General features: G+C 44.8%; 1 protein-coding gene across 1 annotated transcript in view; it reads right to left on the reverse strand.

The window, feature by feature from the left end:
• Positions 1–464: 464 nt before the first annotated feature.
• The window catches only part of XKRX (XK related X-linked), a 105,878-nt gene continuing 79,436 nt past the window's right edge, over positions 465–26,906 (reverse strand). Inside the window, exons 2-3 of the mRNA XM_069213294.1 lie at positions 22,912–23,171; positions 465–2,233 (exon numbers count right to left, since the gene is read on the reverse strand). Coding sequence (XP_069069395.1) covers positions 1,476–2,233; positions 22,912–23,171 — 1,018 coding nt within the window. The 3' untranslated portion in view covers positions 465–1,475. The remainder of the gene's footprint in view (positions 2,234–22,911; positions 23,172–26,906) is intronic.

A 26,906-nucleotide genomic window follows, 5' to 3' on the forward strand; every position in this document is an offset into this window, starting at 1 on the left:
GCTTGTCTGCGTCCCTAAATCGGTATATTGGGGTCCTTATTTACATGGTCAAGGCCCTCATGCTAATGAGGGATTCACACATTTTATTCCACAAGTATAACTTTAATTGCAGAGGCACTGCTCTTGCCCCAGCACAGTAGGCATCTCACACAGGGACGTACAAAGGTCTCTTCCTCCTTCTGTAATACTAAATTGCCCAGGGTTGCTAACAGTGGGCGCAAAAGCTTGTTGCAACAACTTGCTTAGAAGTTGGCAGCGTCTTCAATCAGATTTGCTCTTGTAGCACCAAATCTCACTGTGTTGACATGCTCATGGAGTTGCTCTCATCAATGAAGCGACAAGCCTGTCTAGGAAAGGATGGTTACAATATAAAGAAATCTGCAATGGAAAAACATTCACACTCCTGGGACGTTTTGATTCCATATAAAAAGTGTTTCTTTAAATAGTTCACAGATTAACGTAGGAAAAGTGCCATAATTTTTTATTCCTCATAAAATCTGTGTTGTATGTAAAGTACAACAGATTAAAAATAGCATTTCAGACTGCGATTTCCCTTCCTCATTCCAGCCAGTTCCAAGCAGCGCAGATTGCTTTTCTTTTATATTTCATTTGTACACAGACATTTCTTAACTTACCGTTTTGTAAACAGCCACACATACAGCATACGACAAATAGTCATTTTCGAACATTGAGGACTTTTATGTCAGCCTGGTTTGCTCAGTAGTCAAGCCTGCGGACTCTTCTAAGTACAGTGTAACCTCTGAGGGCACAGGGATCCTGGTGCCATACCTATTATGTACCCGTTGCCTCTCTGGCGGTTTTTCTGAGCATTCAATTCACAGCTGGGAAAACCACACATGATCATGTGATCTGTAAAATGGAAAACAGAAGTTAACTCAACTCCTGAGTCATAGTTTGGCACCTGTCACACCAAGGCACTCCACCAGCCATATACAGGCATAAAACAGGCTTTGGAACTGGTTCTGTTAGTGTCAGATGTGCTTTGGCCTAAGAGGGCGGAGCATAACCGGTCTATTGACGGCTATGCTAACTCTCTAAGTAAGCAAGGACAGTGCAAGGGACCGACATGGACATGTGCCGTGGTTGACCTAAGTGGAGTTACAGAAAACACACCCCTAATGTTGCTGCTGTAATTGGCCACTACAATAAAAGTGTTTATTTTACATAGTACGCTATTCGTTTTTTTTTTTTTTCAAACCAGTGTAAGAAGTGGCTCCTGGTGTTCATTTGTCCCGGAAGTATCCACACTTTGGGTTAAAACACCATCATGAGTAGTTGCGGAGAGGAATCCCATTTTTAAGTCTCCAAACACACAATGCGTTTAGCATATCTTTTACCCCACATCTGTTCCTGAAGAGCATGACTGTTGTAAACGCTGATCGACGCCATGTCTATACCTTATTCAGAACATTCATGCTTAGCTTCTCCCTGAAACCAGATCCCACAGTGGAGCGCTACACAATGCTGTGCCTTATTGCTGACTCAGTGTTACGAGTGTCCTCAGAAGACACCAGGCGGGCTTTGGCTGGAACGCTTGGGTGACAGCAGACACAGCTCAGGCAGTCAGTCACATTGTGCGTGAACAGACGTCTGCATGGATGGAGGTACTGGTAAAAGAGAAGCATGAAGAAGATTGCCATGCAATAGCCAACAACCAACTGCACCACCAAAAGTGGGGCACAAAAGTACTCAAATACATCAATCTTGAAAAAGTACCAGAGAATGATGAGGGCTGCGTTCTCCACCAGGCGTACACTGTAATGGATGGAGAGCCGCAACCAGTTCTGTGCCTGGTCTATCAAATCCCTGTCAGCCAAGTTTAACTGAACCGCAGACCAGCAGAACATGTTGATGCCGGCATACAGGAATGTCACCATGCCCAACACCACTATGGTGCCAACTCGACTAAAGTTCTTATCCACATTTTCAGGTAGTGGTGCTTTGCTCCTCCAGAACTGAATCCAAGGGAGGAGGAATAAGACAATCATGTTTATCAAAGCAATAGGTACAATCCACACCTTGAGGGCAGTGCAGAAGAGCACCAGGACCGTCACACGGGTGGCAATTTCCAGACTTCTCCACAATACTATGCACACCAAAGCCAGTGGGCGCAGCTGGATCTTGTAGTCATCGTACTTGATCTGGATGGCCAAAATGTTACAGACCAGCGCTCCATACGTGACAGATGCCAGGGCAATCACCATAAGAACAGCTGTGAAGAAAAAAAGGAAAAATCTCATATTATGGTTCAGCACGCTAAACAATGTATACACCATGTTAGCCTGCCTTGGTCTGCTACTCTGACCACAACGTGGATTGTATCCTTGCTACTCTGAGAGCTTCAAATTTCTGCTGATATCTGCCGATATGAAAGTTGTTAGCGCTCCGCGCGATGACTAACTTGTGATCCCGTTTGTACATTCTTGCACAAGAAATGAATAAGTGAGTTTTGATAAAATACCACCAGTTGAACAAACCTAGTCTCTTTGTGGTGGGCCAGCGAGTTCAAAGACTGGAGAGGAAAACAATGTAAATTTGAGCGTAATTAGCTTTAAGTAAGACGTTTAAGGGCCATTTCACAAAGACCTTTCCACAGGTATAAAATAGAATGACACAATCCATTGCAGGCCACAGTTGCTGTTTTCTAAGTAAAGAATAAAACACACAGATTTTACTTCACATTTAGCAAAGGCATTAATAAATATGGATTTGCACAGGTACAAAAATAGTGCAAGTTGATCCAGCCCATTTTATTTATTTTTTTACTTTTGATGTAATAGGGAATGATGCCTATTCATTTAGTTTTATGTTTCACAGCGCGTAAGCGATGTGAACAGCACAAAATTGATTTATTCAGGGATTTTTTATATGTTTACAGGTGATAATCCACAAACGTCTTACAACTTGGGCCAGGCCCATGAACTGCCTAAGTGGTGATATATTTTTGCTGTCTTTGTAACCTTTAACAAAAGTTTCAATTTGCAAGCTGTGTGCTACTTGTGTTCATTTTTTTCCCCCAGTCAGTGTTTGACCTCTCAACCTTAGTGTGGTCTTCCTCCAAACATTTTGCCTTCACCCTCCTATTCTTCTGAATTTGTTTTTGTTGGCCTTAGAACTCTATGTATACCATATTAACATATACCCAGGGCTGGCCAATTAAATGCTATGAATGAGCCTGTAGCACTTTTTGTGCCACCCACTTAAGTAGCCCCTTGAAACATATCCAGGGTCACTGGAATTATGCAACAGGGGAGGGTCAAATTATGTGGCAGGGTTGCGTAAATTAGGTGGCAAGAAAGGGCAAATTATGCAGCATTATGAGGCACATTTTGTGATAGTTGAACTTCATTATTTTGCCATTATTAAACTTGTTAACACTGTACCTCCTTAGCACAACCAAAAATAGCAATAAGCTACAAAAAGGTGACCAGTCAAACTTTGCAAAGGATGGCAACACATGGTGCTGTGTTTTTACTTACATTTGAACCATCCGAGCTAGGATCCATTTTTTTATAAAAATTTGCAGATTATGCTTCAGATAATGGATTATGGGGCAAATCTACAACTATGCGAAAAAAATTGTAGCTGCATAATCCCAAAGGCCTTGCACGTATTGCAGGCCTGCCATTAAGGCTTGCTGGAAGCTTTAAACTGCTGATTCCACATGGCAAAATAACCCCTGGCCAAGCCTTAAACTCCTATTTTATTACAAATAAATCACCCCTAAGGCAGGCCTTAGACAACCAACAGGACAGGATGCGCTGTAATTAAAAGTTTGGGTGTGTAAACTTAAGTTTTACATGTGCAGATAGTGAAAAACTCACAAATTCGTTTTTCACTACTGTGAGGCCTACCTCTCCCATCGGATTGCAATCCATGTTTGGGGTCTCATAAACTGTAATTGAAAATCCTCTTTAATGATAAACTCTGACTTTAAGTCACAATTGTGAATATGTCACTTTCTACAAAGTTGGCATTTTCCTGCCCTATTTGGTGCCTGCATCATGTTCCTGGGTCACATGACTGCATCTAGTTGACAATTGGACTTTGTACATTCCTCCCAGAGCTACAAAATAGAGGTATTAGGTGTGCCTGGATAGGCCATCACTGGCAGGATGGGGGCAGATCTAGGCACAGCCCGCCCTACAGGTCAACAGGATGTTCCCTACCTTCACACAAAGAACATCACACTAGACCATTCTGCCTGCAAAGAGGTTGGAGTCAGTGCAAGGATGCAGGAAATTCCAAGTACCTGAAAGGGAATCTCTAGAAACTTCTTCAACTTCAATGAAGGCACTGGGTATAAAAATAAGACCCTCAGATCCACTCTTCAGTTTACTTTCTGGACCTGCCAAAGGATTCTCAGAGGACTGCCTGCTGCTGCTGCTTGCTATATATACCGTAAGGACTGTTCTGCTGCCTCAAGTCTGCCTTGAACCCTCAAAAGCCTGCCCTGCTGCTTGAAGCCAGGACTACTCGAGTGACTCCAAGGGCTAATTGGCTGGCCTGCACCTGGACCCAGCCTGAGTGAGGCTTGACCCTTCAAATGGAGCTCATCCACTCCTGGACCCTTGGAAGTGGTGCTAAAGGTACCCAGATAGCCATAATCCAAACTTGGGACTTAGAAATGTTTTGGCTAAAAAGTGTTCTGAGGATTGAGAGAATCTCTGGATCTCGGGATCTATCTTCTTGTTGATCCACCCAAGGTGCATCACTGATCGGCCTGACTTAGCTGCAGCTCCCTCTACATTCTAGGCTGCAGCAAATCCTGTTCAGCGGCTCCTCCAAGAAGCGGTGTCTGGCCTCGTGGAGCCCTCGTCTGCACCAGCCTGCTGCTTCGTCCTGCTGGAGATTTTCGACTTCCAAAAAAGAGACTAAGGGGGTCATTTTGACCCCGGCGGTAAAAAATGCCTACTGCGGCGGCGACAGCCACCAAAAGACCGTCGCAGCGGCTACCAGCTGTCTACCAAATTATGACCACAGCCGGATTTCCGCCAGAAGGATGGCGGAAATCCGGATGTGGTCATGCCGGCGGATGGCTGTAAGGTGGCGCTGCAGCCAGCAGCAGTGCCACGCCAATAGACCGCCATCAGCTGTATTATGAGAATAATACGGCCTGGTGATGTTCTGCTGGCGGATGCTGCTGCTGGCAGCAGCGCCCCGTCTCCTGCAGGAGGGCCCCCTGGACACAGGTAAGTGGGTGCTCTGACAGGGGAGGGGGTCGGGGTGTTGTGTGTGTGGTGGTGTGGGGGTTTATGTGCGTGCGTGCATGCAGGTGTGTGTTGTATGTGTGTGTGCGTGTATGTTGAGTAATGTGAATGTGTGTCTGCGTGTATGTATGTAAGCTTATGTGGATGTGTGCATGAATGGATGCATGCATGGGTGGATGAATGTAGGAATAGGTGTGTGTGTGCGTGAAGGGAGGGGCATGTATGAAGGGTCTGGACAGGTGGGGAGGATCCTGTGGAGGGGGTGGGGAAGACCCCTATCAGTGACAGGGAAGGAGTTCCCTGTCACTGATAGTGCCTGCCGCCATGTTTTTCGTGGCGGTAAGGAAGCCTACCATAGCCGTAGGCGGGGTCATAATCATGCAGGCGGGCAAGTGATGGCCGCTGGGCTAGAGATTCTTGTCTCCAGCCAGACGGCTGTTACTGCCATGGCGGTTGGAGTGGTACATTGGCGGTTTGGCTTCAGCCAAACTGCCAGTGTCATAATATGGAGGAAAGTACCGCCAGCCCGTTGGCAGTACTTTCTTCCATATTACCCCCGACCGCCAGGGTCATAATGACCCCCTAAGTCTGAATGTAGAAAACTTCACTGTGACTTCGTGCAGCAGCTTACCAGACAAAGATGCCTGTTCTTCGGACACCGCATGGAGTGTTGCCAAACTGTACTTTACCTTCTCAGACATTTTTCCTCGAAACGTCTTCTAAGTCCAAAGGTAAGCACAGACTGAGCCCAATCCACTCCGTATATCTGGCTCGCACTCAATCAAGGTCAGTCATAACTTTGACTTTTCCCCAGACTGGCACTTTGATCTTTTAGACATTATTTCACACTTTAAACTTTAGAAATTCATAACTCCTATTCTACTGATTGGAGTTATGTCATTTTGGTGTCAAATAATTTATTAAAATGTACTGTATTTTTCTAAATTGTTGAAGGATTTTTCTTGTGTTGTGTTTCACTGTATTAGTGTTTGCTGCGTATGTACTTCACACATTTCCTCTAAGTTAAGCCTGACTGTTTTTGTGTCAAGCTTCTAGAAGGTTAAGCACAGGTTAATTTAGTGACTTTAGTGCTTCACCCTGAAAAGGACTGTGGCTTTTGCTTGAGATGGGATTTCACTCCACTCAAGCAACCCAATTTCTCATTGTCAGTACTTTCATTGTGAAAGCAAAAATCTATGCAGAAATTCTGTTGGATTTGCTGCACAAACAAAGGTGCAATGTAGCACACCATTTACACAAATACACAATTTCTACTAAATAACACTTCAGAGATTGTTAGCACAAACCAAGAATACAGCACGGGGGCCGTGTACGCCTTTCATTCTAAAAATTAATGAGGTCTGAGCAAAAAATGCTAACAGATGAAACCATCTCATCAAATCTCGGATCAATGAACACATTAACGTCAGATGTTTCCTTTTGGTGCTGGCGATAATCGATGTGCGCAATATGTTGTCTCCCTCACTTCACACAGTAAATGGAGCGCCGGTATCAAGATCTAACTTATTTAAGTCTTGTAACTTTGTACTTTTCGCTTTGGGGCAGGGAGACGTTTCACCCCATGGGAGGTAATTTATGAGCATTCTCCCTAACCCTGCATGTTAAGGGATGAAGATGCAACCCTCTCCAATCCCCTCATAGTAACTTATTCTGTGTCTGCCAGGTGCAGAGAATGATGCATCTGCACAGAGGAGACGTTGTTGGCGGCCGGCGTCATCACTCCAGTATCTGGGGGCCTCCGGGACCAGTGAGAGATCACGCATGGACTGGACAATCTTAGCAGAACTGAAACAGAGGTTTGTGCGTTTGGGAAGTCCATCTTCCAGACAGCGGTGTTTCTAATAGTGACCCTCGTGCATTTGAAGCGCTTCCTTCAGAAGGCCTCAAATCTGGATGCAGAATAAATAGCAGGAGAAGGATCTAACTGTCCCAAACAGGCTTGGCCAATACAGCGAATAAGCACTGAGGCTGAACCCCGACGTTCACAAGGGTGACAAGCAGAAATTATTTGCCACTCCAGTAAGTCGACCTAGCCTTATTTGTAATGGAAGAGAGGGCAAAAACCAAAGGCAGGTGTATTTCCCTTATTAATAGTTATTTTACAAATTAAAGAGCGATTCATGTTCTCTCACTTTCTCGCGTTTACACAACTTTGCAAGGAGGGCATCATCAGGTGTCAGGTCAGATTTTCTTTAATGTGAATTTGGAGAACGTCAGTTAACAGCGTGGACAAAAGGCTTACAGAATGGAACGAGCACTTGATATTTAGGTTTGCCGATTATCATTATTTGAAACCGTCAATCACTCACGGAAGGTGATCCATCGAACACGTGTACGAAAAACAGAAAAATAACACATCTCTCTTCACAGGTTGTTTGTTCCTTTAATTATTCAGATGGTGGGTAGATCACATACAAATCACTAGAAGGCCAGCAGATGGCACCACAAGACTATATATTTTGGGTCCTGGATAGTCAGAACAAGAAAGCATAAAATGTATTAAACGTAATATTCTTTAAAACAACTGTGTAACTGAGGGTTGGGAAAACAAGTTACTTTCTCTTCACTGGGCCTGTATTTGTGAAGAGCACTTTTCGTTACTGTGAACTATCCTACGAATACGTTTTACGCCGAGCAAATTAACGAGAGCAACGGAGAAGGTACATATCTGTCAACCTAAGAGAAAGACATATTTAGCAGGGCGTTCCCATTAAAAAACCGGGGAATTAACCTTTTTAGGGGGTGAGAGTGTCATTCTGCTGAGATCTATGGATGCTTATTGAATTTTAGGGGGTGGATATCTTTGAAAAGGGTGAGATACCCGCTAAATGCCGCGAGTTGACAGGTTCTGAGAGGAATGATTTTTGGTCTATTGAATATCAGAAAGTTATTTTAAAAATGGTTAACATAGAAGACTCGGAGGTAGAGCCACAGCGTAAAACTACAAATCGTCCCTGTGTATCTCCGATTGGAGAATGATGACCGTGGAATTGTGGATTGGTGGGGGTGGGGGAATTACTATGTGGGAGAGTATCAAAGAATGTAGGCGGGAGTAGCAGGCGAGAACTGAAATGGGCGCAAGCAAGTCTGACATGAATATACTACTTTTTTTCTCCATTTTTGGGAAGGCTCACACTCTTTGACAGCTCCGCGACACTCAGGTACGTGCATAGTGACAGTATTGGCAGCGGCAGAACTGATAACATCTGGGTCGTGATGCCCAGCTGTAATTGAATGTTCCTCAAATGCTGGGGCCACATGACCTAAGCCTGGTGGTTAACACCACACCAGGCCCGGTTCCAGGAATTTATATCTGGATGGGACAAGGGTGCGTTTGGGTGGGCCAATGTGTGCCCAATTCGACATTTCTGGAAGTAGCGTACAACCCAGGATCTGGTGCCACTGCACCTGCTGCATCACTGACAGGTAAACTCTTGTCTACTCTTCCTCAACACACACCTCCCCACTGCAGATTGCCTCAGACATGAGCTAAGGTCGCCATCGCGCTGTTTTCTTTTCACGAGCATGCTCAGAGTTTTATCTCAGACAGTAGAAAAATAGGGAAACTCATCTAAAGGCGGTATTTTTCTCCCTATCAGTACACAAGTAAAACAAATATTATTAAAACAATTCACTATAAAATGTGTTCTAGAGATTTCTAATTGACCCCGACTGATAATTAAAGTAAACAAAAGTGAAACAAAAAATCACATTTGCGGAAATGAAGGAAGCACTAAACAGGTGCTTTCTCTGTGGCCTCTTTTGCTGTTACTGGGAGGGCCAAAGGTCCAGTTTGGGTGGGCCTGTCCCACCCTAGAAGCGGGCCTGGTTAAAATCTGTAGACCTACAAACCTGAAGAACAGCACATGTGCGGGATCCGCTGGTAGTCATTATTGTGAGCTGCTGTTCCCATCACTGGCCTCTTCTGGATGTAGATGGTGGATGTCACTCTTCCGGAAGTCCGATCAAGGCACCTGCGGTACTCGTCGGTCTGTGGAGGGGCCCTTGCTAGGGTGACCAGGCCTCACGGATTTGCAGGGGCAGTACCGTGTTTTTTTTTACCTACCGTCCGGTTATATTTCAGTAAATTCGGCTCGTGGCCCGAGTTTCAGAGCAGGTCAACTCAAAATACTGGAAGACTGCTTTTGTGTATTCCAACGCAACACTGATTGGCAAATGTAATCAGAAAGCACGTTGATGAGCAGGTAAGATACCGTACATAAATTTGCATTTTATTTTCTTGGTACCTCGTTGTCTGTGTTATTATGTGAATGTCATTCTGTGCCCCTGGGATAATGTAAAACGGTTGTCCTTCGTCTATTTTTGTGAAATGTCCAGTTTTTTTTGGCTTAAAAAATCTGGTCACGCTAGCACATGCGCAAAGACCCTGGTGGACAGGGCTTTAAGTGGGATGAAAAAACTGGCAGGCCTGTCAAGGGGGAGTGTCCTATAGGATTAAGGGTCAGGCCTAAAAACGCGTAAGCTAAAAATCTGTGCTTCGCATAGTGTGCCGCCCAACTGGTATTTTGCTGCTTCTTTTTGTCATTGCATCCAAATATATAATACAATGGACATAACACCTAAAAAATAAGCCAGGACTCGTGGCTTTGTCAGAGGTTGCTGGAGTACAAATATCTCTTTGGATCAAGCAGCTGTCACAATGCTGTCTGCCAGTCAGGCTGGCACTCCCAGCAGTGGTTTGGAATAGTGCTGTTCACCACTCAGCACAGCAACTATGTTTGATCAATTTATAATATCTCCCCAAAGTAGTGGACTGAATATATAAAAAAAACTGTATAATGCAGAATGTACCCAAACGGTTTCAAGAACAACAATCCCCAAAAGCTTGTGGATAAATGAAACAACCGGAGCTAACGCATGGCCCAACACACAATGGGTTGGTAAAACCTAAAGCCATCTAAGAGCGTCAGGGGCATCAGGCCGGAGTGGCCTGCTGGTGACACTATTAAAATCAGATATGCATCTCTGGACCCCAAGTTGAATGTCGATCTTTGTGGATTGCTTTCAACCCAGTGCTGTTTCAGACAGTGGACAGAGTCCATTTTGGTCCAGATACACAAGAAAGGAAGCCGGCAGACCCCAGAAAACTACTGAATGATGAATTTACTGGACATAGAGGAGAAGTGCTATACGTGCATCCTGAACGAGGAGCTGGAACTGTGAGCCAAAGAAAAGCAATTGATTTCATGGTTCCAAACTGGGTTCTAAAGGGACTGCAACTTTGAGGACAACCTGTTAACTCTAACCACCCTGATCAACCAAGCAACATAAGCAAATACTCCACCATTGTACGCAGTTTTCATAAATTTTACACATGCTTTTGACAACTTCCCAAGAGGACGCTGTGGGCAAAATTAAGCAACTGGGGAATTTCAAAGTCATTGCTAAAAGCCATCTTGTCACTTTATAGTGAGACTGGGTTAAAATGAAGGTTGCAGCAAACTTGTCCACCTCCGAAAAGATCTCCACTAACAAAGGACTTAAACAAGATGGAATCCTGGCCCGTCTCTCTCCTTTTCAATTTAGGTATGTTAGATTTGGAAACAAACTTGGACTGTGCCAGGACTTGCCCCTCTCATTTATTCAGGAGAAAAGTCCACATTTTGCAAAATGGAGATGATATGGTACTGGGTCGCACCCGGTTGAGCACACAGAGGTCTCTGAATGCTTTATGCTGCTACTGCATACAACGAGATCACCATCAACTTTTCAAAAATGAACGATGAACGTTGGCAGGAAAATAATTAAACAAGGTGCTTGTTCATCATGGACACCCGGCTAGAAAGAGAAAAAAGCTTTAAATACTTGTGGGTTTATCTGGGCCAAAGGGGCGGCACGGAGGTGCAAGAATATTCTTTCCAGACAACAGCCCGAAATATAACAAGCTCTCTGGGATGCCTAAAAAAGAAACTGGTCTATCAAAACACCAGAGCCTTTGCTGATGGAAGTGGTGAGTAAACTAATCCCCGCAATATCTTAAGATGCCATCATGCTTAAAGACCAGCTCTTTGTGTAGCTAGAGAAACAACAATACGCCTGCTACTCTGGGCTGCTTGCCCTCCCCAGATTGCATAAGTCTTGTGCAAACTTGGTTGGTATTTAACCTGACAAAAAAGGATCTACTGCTCCATGCAAAGTATGTGTTGTATTGCAAAAAACTAAAAGCACAATAAAACACCTTCTTTTGAAGAAAATGCAGGAACTTAACTCTCTGTGGGGGTATTTATTGGTAATCGCAATCACAGTCTTAGAGGCGATAATAGGAGCGAATCTCACAACTAAACCTACATCAAAATTATTAATGAAACATGCTGAGATAGTTTCAGCCAAACAGCATCTAAGGTGCATAAAGTCCAAAGCTCAAGGCAGTTGGGCAGTAGACCTTTGCTCACCAAGCTTTCTTCCAGAATACCCGAGACAGTCATTCCCAAAGCAGACCAAATACAAGTTTACGAGACTCTGATTGGGACTGATTCCTTTAAGAACCCATTGGTCTGGGCGCAAGAAGGGAGAAGCCATGAACTGCTGCAGATTCCGAGATAAAGCTGAGGAGTCACTGACTCATGCGATATGCATTTGCCAAAGATTGAAAGTCCTACAAACCTGTAAGACTGCAGTTTTGGGCTGCCTAAAAGGAGAATCCTGCCAGTTATCAGGGCACTTTTTAAATTTCATGAACGCAGCAGTGGAAGAATTGAGTAAGGCAGATCGAGGTAGCCTGAGAGCAGAATGAAGTTCTTGGTCCCCACTGATTCCAGCATTTTACTGAGTCAGGTTTTCATCCCTTGTGGCTACTGAAACCCCATCTCAACAGTAAAGCAGCTATGTCATTTCTTGAGAAATGGAATCCACTCTGTCTCGCTCACCAGCTCCTTGCATCATATAGTATTCTCTTTTGCTCACCCTTTGGATTGCTACTACAACCCTATTGGCAGTATGGCTTATGGTACACTCGCCAGAATGTTGAAAGTGCAGATTCAAAGTTTTCACCACAGTATGGACAGCCGAAAGCCACAGACACTTTAAAACTTGCACTTTATATAAGTATTCCATGGATTGTTTGTACAATCCAATTGGTACTATGAATAGTGAGACACTCAACAGAATGCTGGAGGTGCAGACTTGAGGCTTTCAGTTCAGTGTGTATTATATATATATATATATATATATATATATATATATATATATATATATATATATATATATTCATTCTAAACAAAGTGGAAAAAGCATTATGGGACAAGTCTCGCTAGGCGCTCTTGAAGTTTTGACAAGAAAGAGGACCGGCTCATCGAAGGATAATGGTGAGCACATATCGTCTCATCGATGCGACCCATAATTGATTGAAGAAATGGGCCCGGACATGAGCAACCTTTATTTAAGTGACAGCATTTGTACAAGAGACTGCCGTATTGAATGGAGAAAAGAGATTTTTGTCAATTGATAGAACCGTTGACATCATTGAGTTGTAAATACTTGAACTACTTTAAAAGTAATTGAAAGACTTCCGAGTATATAAATGAAAGAACCACATCTCCCATAAAGCCTTTTACCGGATATAAGGCATGATAGTGAGATCACAAAAATGGACTAAACCACCAAGATGAGGACGAAGGTCGAAAGGCGTTGTGGTGTTTAATGCTGTATGCCTATTAAAGAATGCTGCTAATTTAAGTTTCCGGGTGTGCAGCTTTATCTACTTTTTTCAGTGTTTTTCCCCCTTATAAATAATTTGGCTTGTAGAGATAATGTGTAATAATAGCTACTGGAGGACGAGGCAGGGAATGGGCAAGACAAATGTAGTTTGTAATGATTTAAATTTATTGGAACATCATTTAATAGCTACCCCTTGTAATATTCTAAATTATATAAAGCGGTGTAGAAGCATATTTGATGTTGGAAACAGTGTATTGTGGGGTGTGAGAGAAGTTTGATTGAGGACAGCGGGATGGTAGCTAAGGTAAAGGTGTTAACATGACTTGTGAATTGGAGGTTATATAAGGTGGCCACTTTTACACCTACATGAAGCATAACTCTTCTTTTAACTTGCAGACTCTCATTGTTTTTAAGATTCATGGCTTTGTCGGTGGTGGAACAAATTACAGTACCAGGTCAGTCATTGGAAAATGTCCAAATTGTTTTATGTTGAAGGAGGATAGGGACAGTTTACAGGCTTCCTAAAGTTGTGTTCTCAATTGTAAAGCAGGCTCTGATGTTGCTGTCAACTATACTACTGTGCGTCAAATAGAGGCAGCAAAAGATGACTGGGGCAGGTTACACCTGACACACAGGGTCAGATTGGGAAAGCGGGTAGTCAGGCGCTGGCCGATAAGCCACTGCCTCAGGGTCACTTGTGGGACCAGGCTCACCACAGAAGAGACTGAACTCATCATGAACAGCATTCACCCCGGTGCTCCAACAGATGCCTATCCTCAACACATCTACAACAGAGCCAGTGCTTCCATCGCCCCCAAAATCCACAAGATGCTGAACTGCTCCATCACAACAGCCACCTTCCCCAAAGATTGGAAACACGCCAAAGTTCGACCCCGCCTGAAGAAACCCACAGTCGACCCATTAGGGCTCAAGAACTTCCAATCTATCTCGCTGCTACCCTACTCTGCCAAAGTCCTGGAAAAAGCCATAAACTTGCAGCTGTGACAGTTTCTCAAGGACAACAACTTTCGGGATACCTCTCAGTCTGGATTCCACAGCAACCACAGCCTGGAGACAGCTCTTCCTGCAGCCACCAATGGCATCCACACACCCTTCACCACAGACACAAGGCAGCACTCATACTTCTCGACCTATCAGCAGCCTTTGACACACACAGCTCCTTATGCACCAGACTCCACGACGCAGGATTCCACGGAAAAGCCTTGCAATGGGTCTACTCCTTCCTCACCGGAAGAATGCAGATGGTCAGGCTCCCACCCTTCTTATCCAAAACAACAGAAGTCAGCTGTGGAGTCCCTGAGGGATTCTCCCTGAGCCCAAAGCTCTTCAACATATACCTGGCCCCGCTGGCAGCCATAGTCAAAGACCACAAAATGAACATCGTATCATACGCCAATGACACCCAACTCATAATATCCCTCACTGAAGACGCTGACTGAGTTAAGAGGAACTTTCACATGCAAATGAAAGCTGTCGCCTTCTGGATGAGGGAGAGCTGCCTTAAGCTCAACTCAGACAAGACCAAGCTCATCATCTTTGGAAATTCCACCTCAGCCTGGGATGACTCCTGGTGGCCCACATCGCTCAGCGCACCACCTACTCCGACTGGCCACACCCGCAAGCTAGGAATCATCCTCGACTCTTCCCTATCAATGACCCGACAGGTAAACACAGTCACCTCTTTCTGCTGACAGACCCTCCGCCAACTCTGCAAAATCTTCAAATGGATTCCCGTCGACTGCAGCAAAATAATCACCCATGCCCTAGTCACTAGCAAGCTCAACTACGGCAACACACTCTACGCCGGTACCACAACAGAGAACATCAGGAAAGTACAACTCAACCAAAATGCCACTGCAAGACTCATCCTCAACCTCCCCTGCCAAGAACACATCTCCCAAAACCTGAGGACCTTCCATTGGCTCCCAGTAGAGAAGCGAATCAACTTCAAACTACTCACCCACACCTACGAGGCCCTGCACAACATTGGACCAGCCTACCTGAATGATCACACCTCCTTCCATAACCCCACCAGACCCCTCCGCTCTGCTCAGCAGGTGCTAGCTACCATCCCACACATCCAGAAAACCACGGCCGGAGGAAGATCTTTTGCATACCTTGCAGCTAAGAGCAGTAACAACCTGCACAGGCACCTCAAACAAAGCCCATCTCTCACCATCCTCAGGAAGAACCTCAAAACATGGCTCTTCATATGAGGCCCAGACCCACCACCAGAGACTTGAGACCCTCACAGGTGAGTAGTTGTGCTTTACAAAAACTGATTGTTTGTTTTAGGGCTTCTGTAAACTGTAAACTGGCCCACAAAGACTCAAGGCCTCATCAATCACAATGCACCAGTTTGCTTGCCCCAGCCTGCACCCCCCTAACAACAGCATGGTAGCACTGTACTTACAATACAGTGCACCATGACGCTCTGTCGTAGCTTGACTCTAAGCAAGACTGCAGGTTTAAGGATGACAGTATTTATGTTTGTATGCAACTATGCCAGTCCTACAACAAGTTGCAACTGTCGTCCCAACCCTTCCAGCTCACAAGCAGCACCTCACCAAAAACCAAACAGTAAAAGGTGATTTGTGGCAGCCTTTACGCATGAACTCAAGAGTGGGACATCTCAGGGAGTGTTGCGGTTAAACGGAGATTACCCCTTTCTCATACGACCAACATGTCTCAAGCAAACACAGGCAATGAAGGAGATGCAGTAAAGTTTTCAATAGGTTTTATTAACAAAACTGCAATCCACGATAAGTTGCATGGGCTGCAATGATAAGGATAATGAACAGTGCATGAAGAAGAATTGTGAACACGAGAGTCATAAATACAAAGACCCCCACCTTCTTGCAATGACATGAGATATGAAATATGTCCTAATACCCTAACATGGCGAACCTAACCCCTAACCTAAAAGAGAGCTAGGTATGTAAAACCTAGTCTGCCAATGCCATGTCCATGAGAAGAGCCCCCAACCCTCGTTACCTTGTAATGAGGTCTCTAAATCAGACTCCATAGGGACACGAAGACTGGGTCAGTGTCAAGGCGATGTGCAACATGGATAGCGTTGATGGCATCTGGTAGGAACCCTCTGTCTATGTGAGGTGCATTTATATAAATCTGCTCGGACCCTTGACGCAGGTCTGTTCCCAAACAATAGCTAACACAACATGCTTGGGGCGGTAATTACATAAACAATTCCTTCGAAAGCACAAAGTGGGAAATTACCTAATGGGAATACTTATATCTTATCTATCTCTGATGCCGATAGTGACGTCTTAGCAGAGTGGCACTGATAGCACAAAACTAAAACATTGTCCTAACAAAAAACAATGCAGCCATCTTGGAAAGATATAATTAAATAATTGTGCTAAAACAGAGCAAGCTAAGTAGAGTAAAAGTCACTGGGTGACGGGGGCACAGGTCTGCAAGCCAAAAGGTTAAGCTAACTCCTGCTTCCCATTAAAACAAGATAGGATTCACTACAGATAGTTTATATAGTTGTTATGGCACTTTGCTGGACTAGCATCAAAACTTTTTACACAAGTCCAGCAAAGCTCAGGGAGGCCCATTTAAAACAGCCTAGCATCACTTTAAAACCTGACTTTGAGCAGGCGTTAAAAAATGACGCTAAAATGAAGCAGTGAAACTTTGTAGATTTCACTCGCTGTTCTTGTGGGCCTCCTAGCAGGGGAAAGCCTCCCTTGCATACATTATACCTGGCGCAGGTTTAATGTACTGCAAGGGTTTACAAACTGGTGCAATGGTCCCATTGCGCCAGCTTGTACATGCTGCGCTTTGTGATGGACTGTTTGTGCCGACAAGTGTAAAAAAAAAAAAAAAAAAAGATGCTCCGGTGGCAGAAGGGGCTTGTAAGCGAGCCCTTCAGGGGCACACTGCACCACACTGGAGCATACATTTTTTTGATGCTCCAGTGGTGTAGTGAGCCGACCCATATTTACAAGGCCACACAAAGCCACTTTGTGTGGCTTTTCATGGCCTTGTAAATATAGACCCCTTTCACGTACAACGCTGCGTGAAAAGGGCGTTTTGTGGTTGATGCTGTGGGTGTTACCATGCAAAACCCATGGAATCCGATGGAATCTGACACATTCCCAGATTTACAAGTCTGGGAATGCATCAGATTCCTAAGCCTCCTCGGGGGTGGGATTAAAGTGGTACAACAAGAAGAAATGACATTATTTCCCCCTGAATCTTCCTCTATGTGTGCTTCATTTTGCAGCACAAATAGAAAGAGGAAAACACCATTAATCATTCTTTATGTTCAGGAAGGTGTCCCTTCCTGCACATAAACAATCATTCCTGCAATGCAGGCACCATTACATCATGGTGCAAAGGTGCATGTATTGGCGCTAAGCAGCAATTTGTGCACCAGCCCAGGGGACAAGGACAGGAATGCGCTGTATCTTGTAGATACAGCGCATTCACGCCATTTTGTTTCGATACAGTCGGCGCAGCAAAAAGGCTTGCAACAGTGCCCTGCGCCAAAATTTAGTAAGAGGCCCCTAAGGTCTTTCCCGGTACCGGCCAGACGATTACAATGTGTCGCCAGTTCATGGGCACTCCCCTGCCATGCTGTCAAACTGAGGCTGGGGGCAGGTGTTGTTCTTCTGGCCCTTAGGCCCGTCTCACCTTGGCCCCCTGCCTCGTATTGTCGACCTGGCCCAGAAGCAGTTTCCCCCACTGGGCCATCACTTTCAGACCATGGTGAGAGTAGGGAGAGTGGGGATATGCTGGGGTCTCTTAGGGGTATTCTTACCTAAGCTCCCCCTCCCCACCAGAGTAGCAGCAGCAGCCCTCTGTTTTTCTTTACCCCTTCCCTTATCAGGTCATATTCTGAGGCCATAGTGGGCTGGGGAGGGGGATGAGTGACAAAAGTGGCCTCGCCAGGTGTTGTCACCTTGGTCCCAGTTTCTTTTAGGCCTTGGTGGAGGGATGGAGAGGTGGGGGAGTGTTTGCATAGGCCTAGCTGTGAGGACACCTTTCACGCAAACAAAAACAAAAAATAGTGATGTAGCATTATGATCTCAGCTGCTGACGTTGGAACTGAGGAAGTACATTTGAGTTCTGGCTTCAGTTCAACATCCAGTGATTCTGGGCAAATCAATTAATCTCCCTATCTAATGTAAAAATGAATTTCATCTTGTGCAGTGTAGCTGGTGCTCTTGGTAATCGCTCCAATGCCTTTGGGACGAGCTCTTGCTATATAAAAATACAAATAAAATATATTAACGATTTGGCCCAGAGCGAACTGTGATCTCAATCTGACCCTACTGACACAGTGCCCACTAACGCTGAAAGGCTTTAATTTTATCCCCCATACCCGTTCTACTTAAATGTGTGGTATATTTCCCTAATCTCTTGCAGAAGATGGTGCTGTTTAGCCAGACCCTTCCTTGAATAAGAATATTCCCACACTGCACTTCACAGGAATATCAATATTTGTGCCACCCACCCGTGCCCGAGGACCCCCTCCACTCCTCTCGTTGTCTAAGGGGCATAAATGGAAGTGTTGCACTTTTTTCAGGGTGGCGCCCAACTGCCCCAGTACTGCCTTCAACTTTGCAGAAACAGATCCAGGGCACTAATGAGGTGACCTGCTCTTTTATGGCCACAAAAATGGTGCGGAGGGAGGCAACCATTTCAGTTCCCTGTTTACAACTGTGAACTGTGGTACTTCCTGGGCCTCCATTACCCCTGCTCTTGTAAAGTTAAGTTGCGTGGGCGAGACTGGGGGGGGGGGGGGGGGGAAGAGACATTATTTTAACCTACAATCCCTCTACCCCCTTTTTTTGCCCAAGCCTGTCAGATGTACATTTGTTTTTCTTTTTTTGACTAACAGCAGTGGCATAACGAAACTTGAGGGGGCCCCCATGCAAAGTAGATGGAGGGGTCCCACTCCAAACTCACTCAGGAGATCTCAGAATAGCATGTTGTGGTGAGGGGGGGTCCCCTGAAGCTTGCCCCCGCACCACGGAGGCTGCAGGGGCCTTTGTTACGTCACTACTTAACGGTGCATACTAGGATGCCATTTTCATTGATACTGCAAGAGCATGATAAAGGCTGTCTGTTTTCAATGAGATTGACGTTTTATTGAAGACAAGCGTACTAGCGTTGTATGTTTGCACCACTCCCTGAACTGCCCCAGGGTAGGAAGAGGTATTACTTATCTCCCAACCCTCCTCATTTATTTTTTAATGTTTCCTAATGTTTTCAAATATCAGGTGAGATGAAGAAAAATGCAGTCCTGCAGGTGTTTACTTTTCAAGGCCCTCCCACCTAGCACCATGGCCACGGGGATGGTGCTTTGCAGAAGAGCTGCAGTATTGTCGTAGCAGGCTTTTCACCCATCAATCGCTGTTATATCCACTACCGTTCACATGTTCTTCTGTTTTCCACTGCTCTTCTTTCTTGAGTTTCTTGATGTTTGCTGATTATCTGTCACAGGACATTACTCCAGGCAACAAAATGTGTTTGTGTTTTTGAACAACCAACTTCGCAAACCAGGCTGGAAGTTGTGGTATCTCTGCGAAATTACCTTGACTAGTGTTGAATTTGTGACTGCCTCTGTACCAGTCGCTAAGACTACTGAGGTATGGGAAGAGAAAGTGCTGGCAAAAAGTGAAAAGCAATACTTATTTTGCACTGCTGTGAACTGAAAGTCCTTTTTTGAAACAACAAAGAGGCTGATGTTGTGAGCAAAGTTAAAAGTTCTAAATATCTAATAAACTCTCCTGGGGCATTTTAATTGCTATCCGTGAACACCTAGGTGTGAGTGGAAGATATTTTAAATTAGGGCAGAATGACTGTAGCAACAAGGGGTGTCAAGCAAGAGTGCACCCCTTCTTTTCAACCTACATTGTCTGAAAAAAGCTTTGTATTGCACTTGATAAATAACCATCCACCACCATTATGAACGGTTTCTCTTCTGATATATTATTATGCAGACAACGTGGTATTCTATTTGCATACTCATGTGTAATTCAGATTAACCTATTTGCTTTTGCTAAATATTCCAAAACATTACATTGTGAGAAAACAGAGTTGATTGCAGAGGCCCCCTAACTTTTTGCCCCCATTTTTCACTTTTTGCTGGTGTTTTCCTGACTCTGATGGCGCCCTGGGTACTGATAACCCGTCCCAGGCCCTGTGCTCTGTATAAAACGAGTATGCAAATTAGGCTAATTATAATTGGCTATCTCAACCAACCTATAAGTCGCTAGTATATGGTAGGGCATGTAGGCGTAGGGACACCAGCATAGGTAGCTCATCCATTGGTGTACTGCAGAGGTGCCTAAGGTCATTTTAAAGGCAGGCCTGCCTTGCAGGCTGCTTTTAAACTAAAGTTATATGCAAATTCGACTTCAGAATAAAAAGTAATTCCTAAGTCTTAAACTACCTTATTTTTACATATAAGTCACCCCTAAGGTGTGTCCTTTGTGCCCCTAGGGTTGGGTGCCATGTAACTATAAGCAGGGACCTTATAAAATTGTTTTATAAGCCTTGGTGAGGTAAAATAACCAAATTAGTTTTTTCCTCACTGTAGTGAATGACATCTATAGGCTAACATGGAGAGACTTTATTTTATTTTATGAAGTGCCCTTAAGTGTCAGATACCTTGAGTTTGGTATCAAATTACTTGTTATAATAAATTAGATTTAATATAACTAGTTCAGGTAAAGAGTTTTATTCTGCCTGAAAGTTGCCAACTTCAGCTCTGTAGTGCCCTTCTCTGATTGGTCAGCCTCTGGCAGTCTGGCCAGGCAGCCTTGATGAGGTGTGAAGTGGTGTGGGTTGAACACAAAGGATGTGCCTGAGGAGGAGATCTGCCTCAGCAGATGGGGACGCGGGGAGGCAAACTGGTCTTCAAAGGCAGAGAAGGAGATTTGGAGCAGCCCAGTACCCCCCTCACATCCTGCAACCCAGACAATTAGGTGACCTCCTGATTAGATTAGGAGAGGGCAGGAGAGGGGTATGTTTAGGATTTTTAGCCACACCAGTGGGTGGGCTCAGCCAGATCTAACCTCCAAAAATCACTTTCAACCATGTGATTGATTTTTGCCACACTGGTCATCAAAGAGTGGAAGAGCTTGCCCGTGATTGGATACCCAGGACCCCTTTGCTTTCCACCCCGGGAGCAAGGATAAATATGGCAGAGCTGCACCCACACCTCAGATCCCTACAAGGAACAAAACAAAAAAAGAAGAAGGACTGCCCTTCTGGACCCCTGACCCACACCTGGACACTGCACTCTGAAGTACTGCACCAGCTGCACACTTTGGCTTCACCATTAAAAGAACTTTTCCTGTCTTCTACTGCTTCAAGAAGGGACTCCCTGTTTGCTGCAGTTACAAAGGAGCTGCTCAGAGTCCCTTGCATCAAGTCCTGCATGTAGAGCCCTGCTGACCAGCGTCCTGGGGCCATTTGAGGATTCTGACCAGGTGCATTCTGAAAATTGTAGTCCCAATTCCCAAAGAGCAACTCAGAGCTTCTGAAACCTTGGATCAAGTTGTGGACACTTCAAGGACCCAAAATGGACATCTGGAAGAAGATCCAGAAGCTTGGAGATTTTAGAGAAAATCTATAAGTTGAAGAGGTGCATTCTGGGCATTGTAGTCCCAGGCCTCAAGAAGCAAACCAGAGTCTCTGAACCCTTAGCTGGTGCTGTGGACCACTTTCCTGATTCAAGAACACTTCTGAAAGTGAGTGCGACAGTGTTACCTTGTGGGTGGCCTGAACTCTGGACTTTGTCCCTGTCCAGTGTGACCTTTTTTAACCCTTTGAGCGCTAGTTGCTTCTATGCGCTAAAAAACATTGATTCTTTAAAAATTCATATCTCCGGTTCCCCGTATCCGCTTTTAATAATTTTGGTGTCATTTTAAAGATAAAAATATAATCTATTTTTTATAATCTGGTGTTGGATTTTTGTTTGTGCTTTGTGTTTCACGTATTTACTGTTTTGTGATTCTTAAATGCTTTACACACTTGTCTCCTACGTTAAGCCTGGTCACTCGTTACCAAGCTACCAAGGGTTAAGCCTGGTTTAATTTATTGAGACCTAACTGGAAGTTAGGGGCCTGTTGCTAAGTGTAGGTACGTACATGCCCGTACCAATACTCCACTTTCCAATATACGTGACTAAGTGCAGGCCCTTTTGCTGCTCCCTCCAATCAGAAGGATACAATTCAGGAATCAACTCTTCCAGTTATTTCATCAGCACAGATACATTTGATGACAAGTTCAAGGATAAAGCATAAGAGGTGAAACGGGATGCTACAGTCCAAGAAAACACATTAGGTTTTTATTTTGATTACGGCAACTTCCTTTTTTCCTGTGATGGCAGGATTTGGCCGCACAATAGACACTTGTTGCCTGGAAACACACTTGATCTCACAGATCCTGCTCTGTTGCCATAAAGTTGACAGATGTAGCCATGTTGGATACAATCTTACATGAAATGATGCATTTTAAGTGTTTCAGAATAGGAAAAATGATATTTTTTGACAAATACACACTAAAGTGAAATAAGTAAGAGATGGAGGGTTAGTTTTTTTGTATTCTTGCTGAATGACAGAAAAAACATTCTGACTGTGTGAGTTATTAGCCTTATCAACGCTGTATTAAGCATTTTCCATATTTTATAGCTTGTATAGTTTATTATAGACCATAGCAAACCTATTAAAATAAAATAAAAATCAATACATTATGACAAAAATAGTTTTCATATTTACTTCTTTCTATGCTTCTAAAACGTTCTAAACAAGGCCCTTAGTCTAGTCGTTCTTCCATTTCTTCTTTGGAAAGGTCTCAACCAGATTCTACTATTGCATGAGAAGATGCGCTTGGGAATAAATCCTCCAATAGGTAGCCACTTAGTGGAAGTAACATCTAAAACGATATGCACTCAGTTGAACAGAGCTGAGTTCATTACCTCTAGTAGCCGGGATGTACTTCTCGAGCACACTGACGTACAACTGCAAGGTCAACTGTGGGGTGGAGCCCAGAAAGGCCTGCACAACAGCTGTCCGTTTGAAGGCATTGCGGTGCGTGGCCAGCCTTCGGGCTGAGTGTCCAATCTCCTGCTCAATCTCTTGCTCATAGCCACCTTGGAGTTTCTTCTTGCGAGAAATGCTGACGTAAGGCTCCTCCTGCCGGCCTATCTGGAAGTACACAATGAGGGCTTCCACACACCTGTAACGGAAAGTAAACATAACACAGTGATCCCCTTTGAAGTGTGCTATAGACGGATGCACTTTAGGAATCAACAGCAAGGCAGTTTACAAGGTAGATGGTTAGAGTCAGTCAAACTAACAACTCACCAAGATGTCTCCTACAAATTGCAACCAAAAATATAGCCAACTGCTTGCATATATGTTTTCTCTAGACATGAAGAGTGGCTCATACATATCACGACCCAGTGAAGGAGCAGCTGTTGCTGAGACCAACAGAGAACACGTGAACAAAAGAGGGGTATGAGCGGACACAAGGGAGATACGGAAAGAAAGCATGGGATCCACGGGCGAGTTGGTGACAAAAATATCTGAATGACAAGGTGATTGACAGGTTTAAGAAAGTCGCTGATCTTATCTTTACTCACATAATCAAGTAGCCCACAACCATGCACGCTGTTTATTAATAAAAAGCAACATTTGTTAGCAAAAACCGAATTGTTCTATGAAGCGCTCAATCAACATGTTGTTATAATTACTATCATCATCATTATTATTATTACAAGTGCTTGTTCAGAAATGGGTCACTGGGTCTGCTCTTGTGACATTAAGCAAACTACCGATAGGGTGATTTGTTGCCTCTGTGAGATTTTCAACATCCAGCGATTTTTTGATAAGGGTTTCAAGGCTGCAGATGCAGCTATGCAATAAAGAGAGGATCAAGCACAGTGGTGTGAAGGAGGTTGCAATGAAATCATGTGACATCTGAAAACATAATTCTAAAATCATCTGGGGAGTTCTGACCCAACTGTACGTGGAAGAACCAGCTGTATGGGAAGCACCAGCCATGCGAAGGGCCACCCTCTTCGACGTGCCAGTCACATCACAGGTTGAAAAATGAAATTCCCACACCTATATCCACCAAAACATGTTTATACCAGAAGCTGGCACCTTCTCTGCTTATTCATCACTTTTTCACTGTATTTTTTTTAAAGAATATATCAAGCCACTGGCATTCTTCCTCCGGCTACTTTCTTCCTGTCATATAATGTGAGCGTGTTGCTTATCATTCATACTCCCGGTCTTTCCTGTTTAGTAAATAGCGGGCTCATTCCGGGCCAGCTGGGTAAAAAACACACATGGATGAGTCCCCCAAGTATCAAGGTAAGTTTGGCACATTCTCAGGATACAGACTAACATATCTAACCGCAGCAGCAACACCTGCCTGGGCTCTTGCAACTACAGTGCAGCAGCTCCCACTTCATGGACCTCCACGATCTATTACCTTTATCCTGTCACCCTGCTCTCTCCTTTTTCCTGTGTTGAGTCAATGCAGGCAGTGGCTAGCACCCCAAATATTTTAATGGAGGGGCAGCCACTGATGAGCAGTGCCTGATCAATACCAAAGCTGTCAATCATGGCTTGTTATAAACATACTTTGTAATCAATGACTGAGAACTCCGACACTGCGGCTGAAGTCAGTGCGAGTCTTACAATGCATCAGTGGGTCCGGTCCGGTCCCCCTGCTTCCGTCCATCGCACTGGTCCTGTCTGCAGGAGTTCTCCACGCCAATCTGAATGCTGATCTCATGCTGCTGATAATGTTAGCAGCATCAGGATTGGCTGGAGAGGGCTGCCCTGAAGCTCCTGCAGGCACTAGCGGCCTGTGCCTGCTCTCAACCAAGCTGTCTTAGACAGCTGACTTGAGAGGTTTACACTGCGCACATCAGGCTGGCCGTGGCAAGACGGCCAGCCAAAGTGACATGGGCACTGTAAACTGGTGGAGTGAGCACCACTCCCCTGCTGTCAATCAGCAGCAGTTGCCCTGCACACAAACATGACTCAGGGTGGGGAGAGGGAATAGTAAAATGGTAATAAATTAACTTCATGACCATTTTATTTTTCACATTTTGCGGCACTGGCAGCAGGTGGGCGATGTTCTTTTGCCCCAGTGGAGGAGCTGCTGGTGAATGTAGGCTACAGAGCAGTTGAAGTTTCTTTGGACATGCTCACCTAGCCAGTCTTGATGGACTGTAGTCACTGTGAATTAACAACACTACCCATGAGGTAGTAACAAGTACAATTTAGAAGGAGAATTCTAACTTGGAACGAGAATCCTAAGGTTGGAATGAGTTTTAATTTAAAAGTGGAGTGTAATATTTAGAATTGGAGTGCTGTATTTGGAAGGCAGTTTTTATGTGATTCACGATAGAGGTAAAGTTCACCTGAGTGAATATTGCAGCCTTTCACAAATTACATTTTAAAATGTATTCAGGAGACACAAAGTCAAGACAAATAATTCAGGCACAATAACAACTGCTTAACTGGACACTGTAAAGTGAATAAAATATGCTTTGAAATAATTGATTATTCCACATGATTCTGCTATATTTTGTGCCTTTAGAAAATTAGGCTTAAAAAAGGTGAAATACTGTTGATGGAGAAGGCTTTCAAGCAGGCTGGGCAGGGATGAGTCTTGGCCAATTCTGGGCAGGTCCTTTCCTTATTTTGAGTTGTACCTATACAATGAATAATAGTAACACAGACTACCAGGTTACTATCCTCAAAGTATTTTTTATTTTGGTAATACTGCCACCTTAAATTTACTCTTCTTGAAGGCGTGGCTTGGAGTGTCAGGATGGCAGTCGCACTCTAATAGTGCTCCAGACCCCTCCATCATCCACAGCCATCGAGCTGCCTGAATCAGATCCAACACTTCCTCTAGGACACCTGACACCCTTGGCTACTGGGTTTGCCTGCGATCAGCCTTAGCCGTCCCAGCTTCCAGTATCACCAGCAATCTGCAGCCCACTCAACATGGAGACCTCTCCTGAATGAGGGCCGCTCCAGCAGTCATGTTTGGGGAGCAGTGGGAGGACGCGTGCTAAGTCCCATGAGAGGATAGCGATTGGAGGCGAAGGAAGGGTGCAGCATATGCCAGGGCTTGTCCATCGCTGCATGTGCCTCCTTTAAACCAGGCAAGGACATGGACACTTGCTGGAGTGGCCCGGCAGCTAATGATGCGTGGGGAGGTGAGTGCAGCCTCCTTCCCTCCCCACCCCTTTCTGGAGGAGGTCACCCAGTAGGGTTTTCCTGTTGCCCTCATGTTGCTGCCGGCAGTGCGGGAGATCAGTGAAAGACCGGGACACAACTGGGTAGGGAGCGCCTGTTCAGGGACACTACGAGGCCCCAGTAACCATAACAGGCGGCCCGTTTATCCTCCCTGACGTTTGCCCTGGGCCCCAGATACTCAGTCTCTTCAGCCCTTTGTTGAGCGGGGACTGCCACATTGCTGCCACTCGCAGAACAGGAGCTGATGGGCCATATATCACCACACCTCCTTAAAGGGACCCTGAAGGGCTCCTCATTAGAGCTAGAACTTGGCAAGCAAACTGGGCGCCCATCAATATTTTTCACCATAGAGAAGGAGACATTTTGAAAGCAGGAGCCCCCTCACATGTTGGGCACGGCTCCCCCTCATCAAGGTGGATTATAAACTAGATGTAGCGCTGAGTTTCTCCCCTCACTCCCTACATTTGAAGTGGCAAGCAAGCCATTGATAATACTGAAGTACAGCACTTCCACATTTGAGCCCCCTCCAAGCCCTGGGGGGGTAGGCCAGAACCACTGATAATGCTGAGGGGAATAGCAAGCTCATCCAAGTCCTGCAGGGCAACTTGTTAGAGACCTTGATTTCTTGGACTTGCATCTCTGGAGACAAACTGGCCTCAACGTATTATAAAGGTGACGTGGGAGA

The sequence above is a fragment of the Pleurodeles waltl genome, chromosome 2_1 (assembly GCF_031143425.1).
Source record: "Pleurodeles waltl isolate 20211129_DDA chromosome 2_1, aPleWal1.hap1.20221129, whole genome shotgun sequence".
In the NCBI taxonomy this organism is placed as follows: Eukaryota; Metazoa; Chordata; class Amphibia; order Caudata; family Salamandridae; genus Pleurodeles; species Pleurodeles waltl.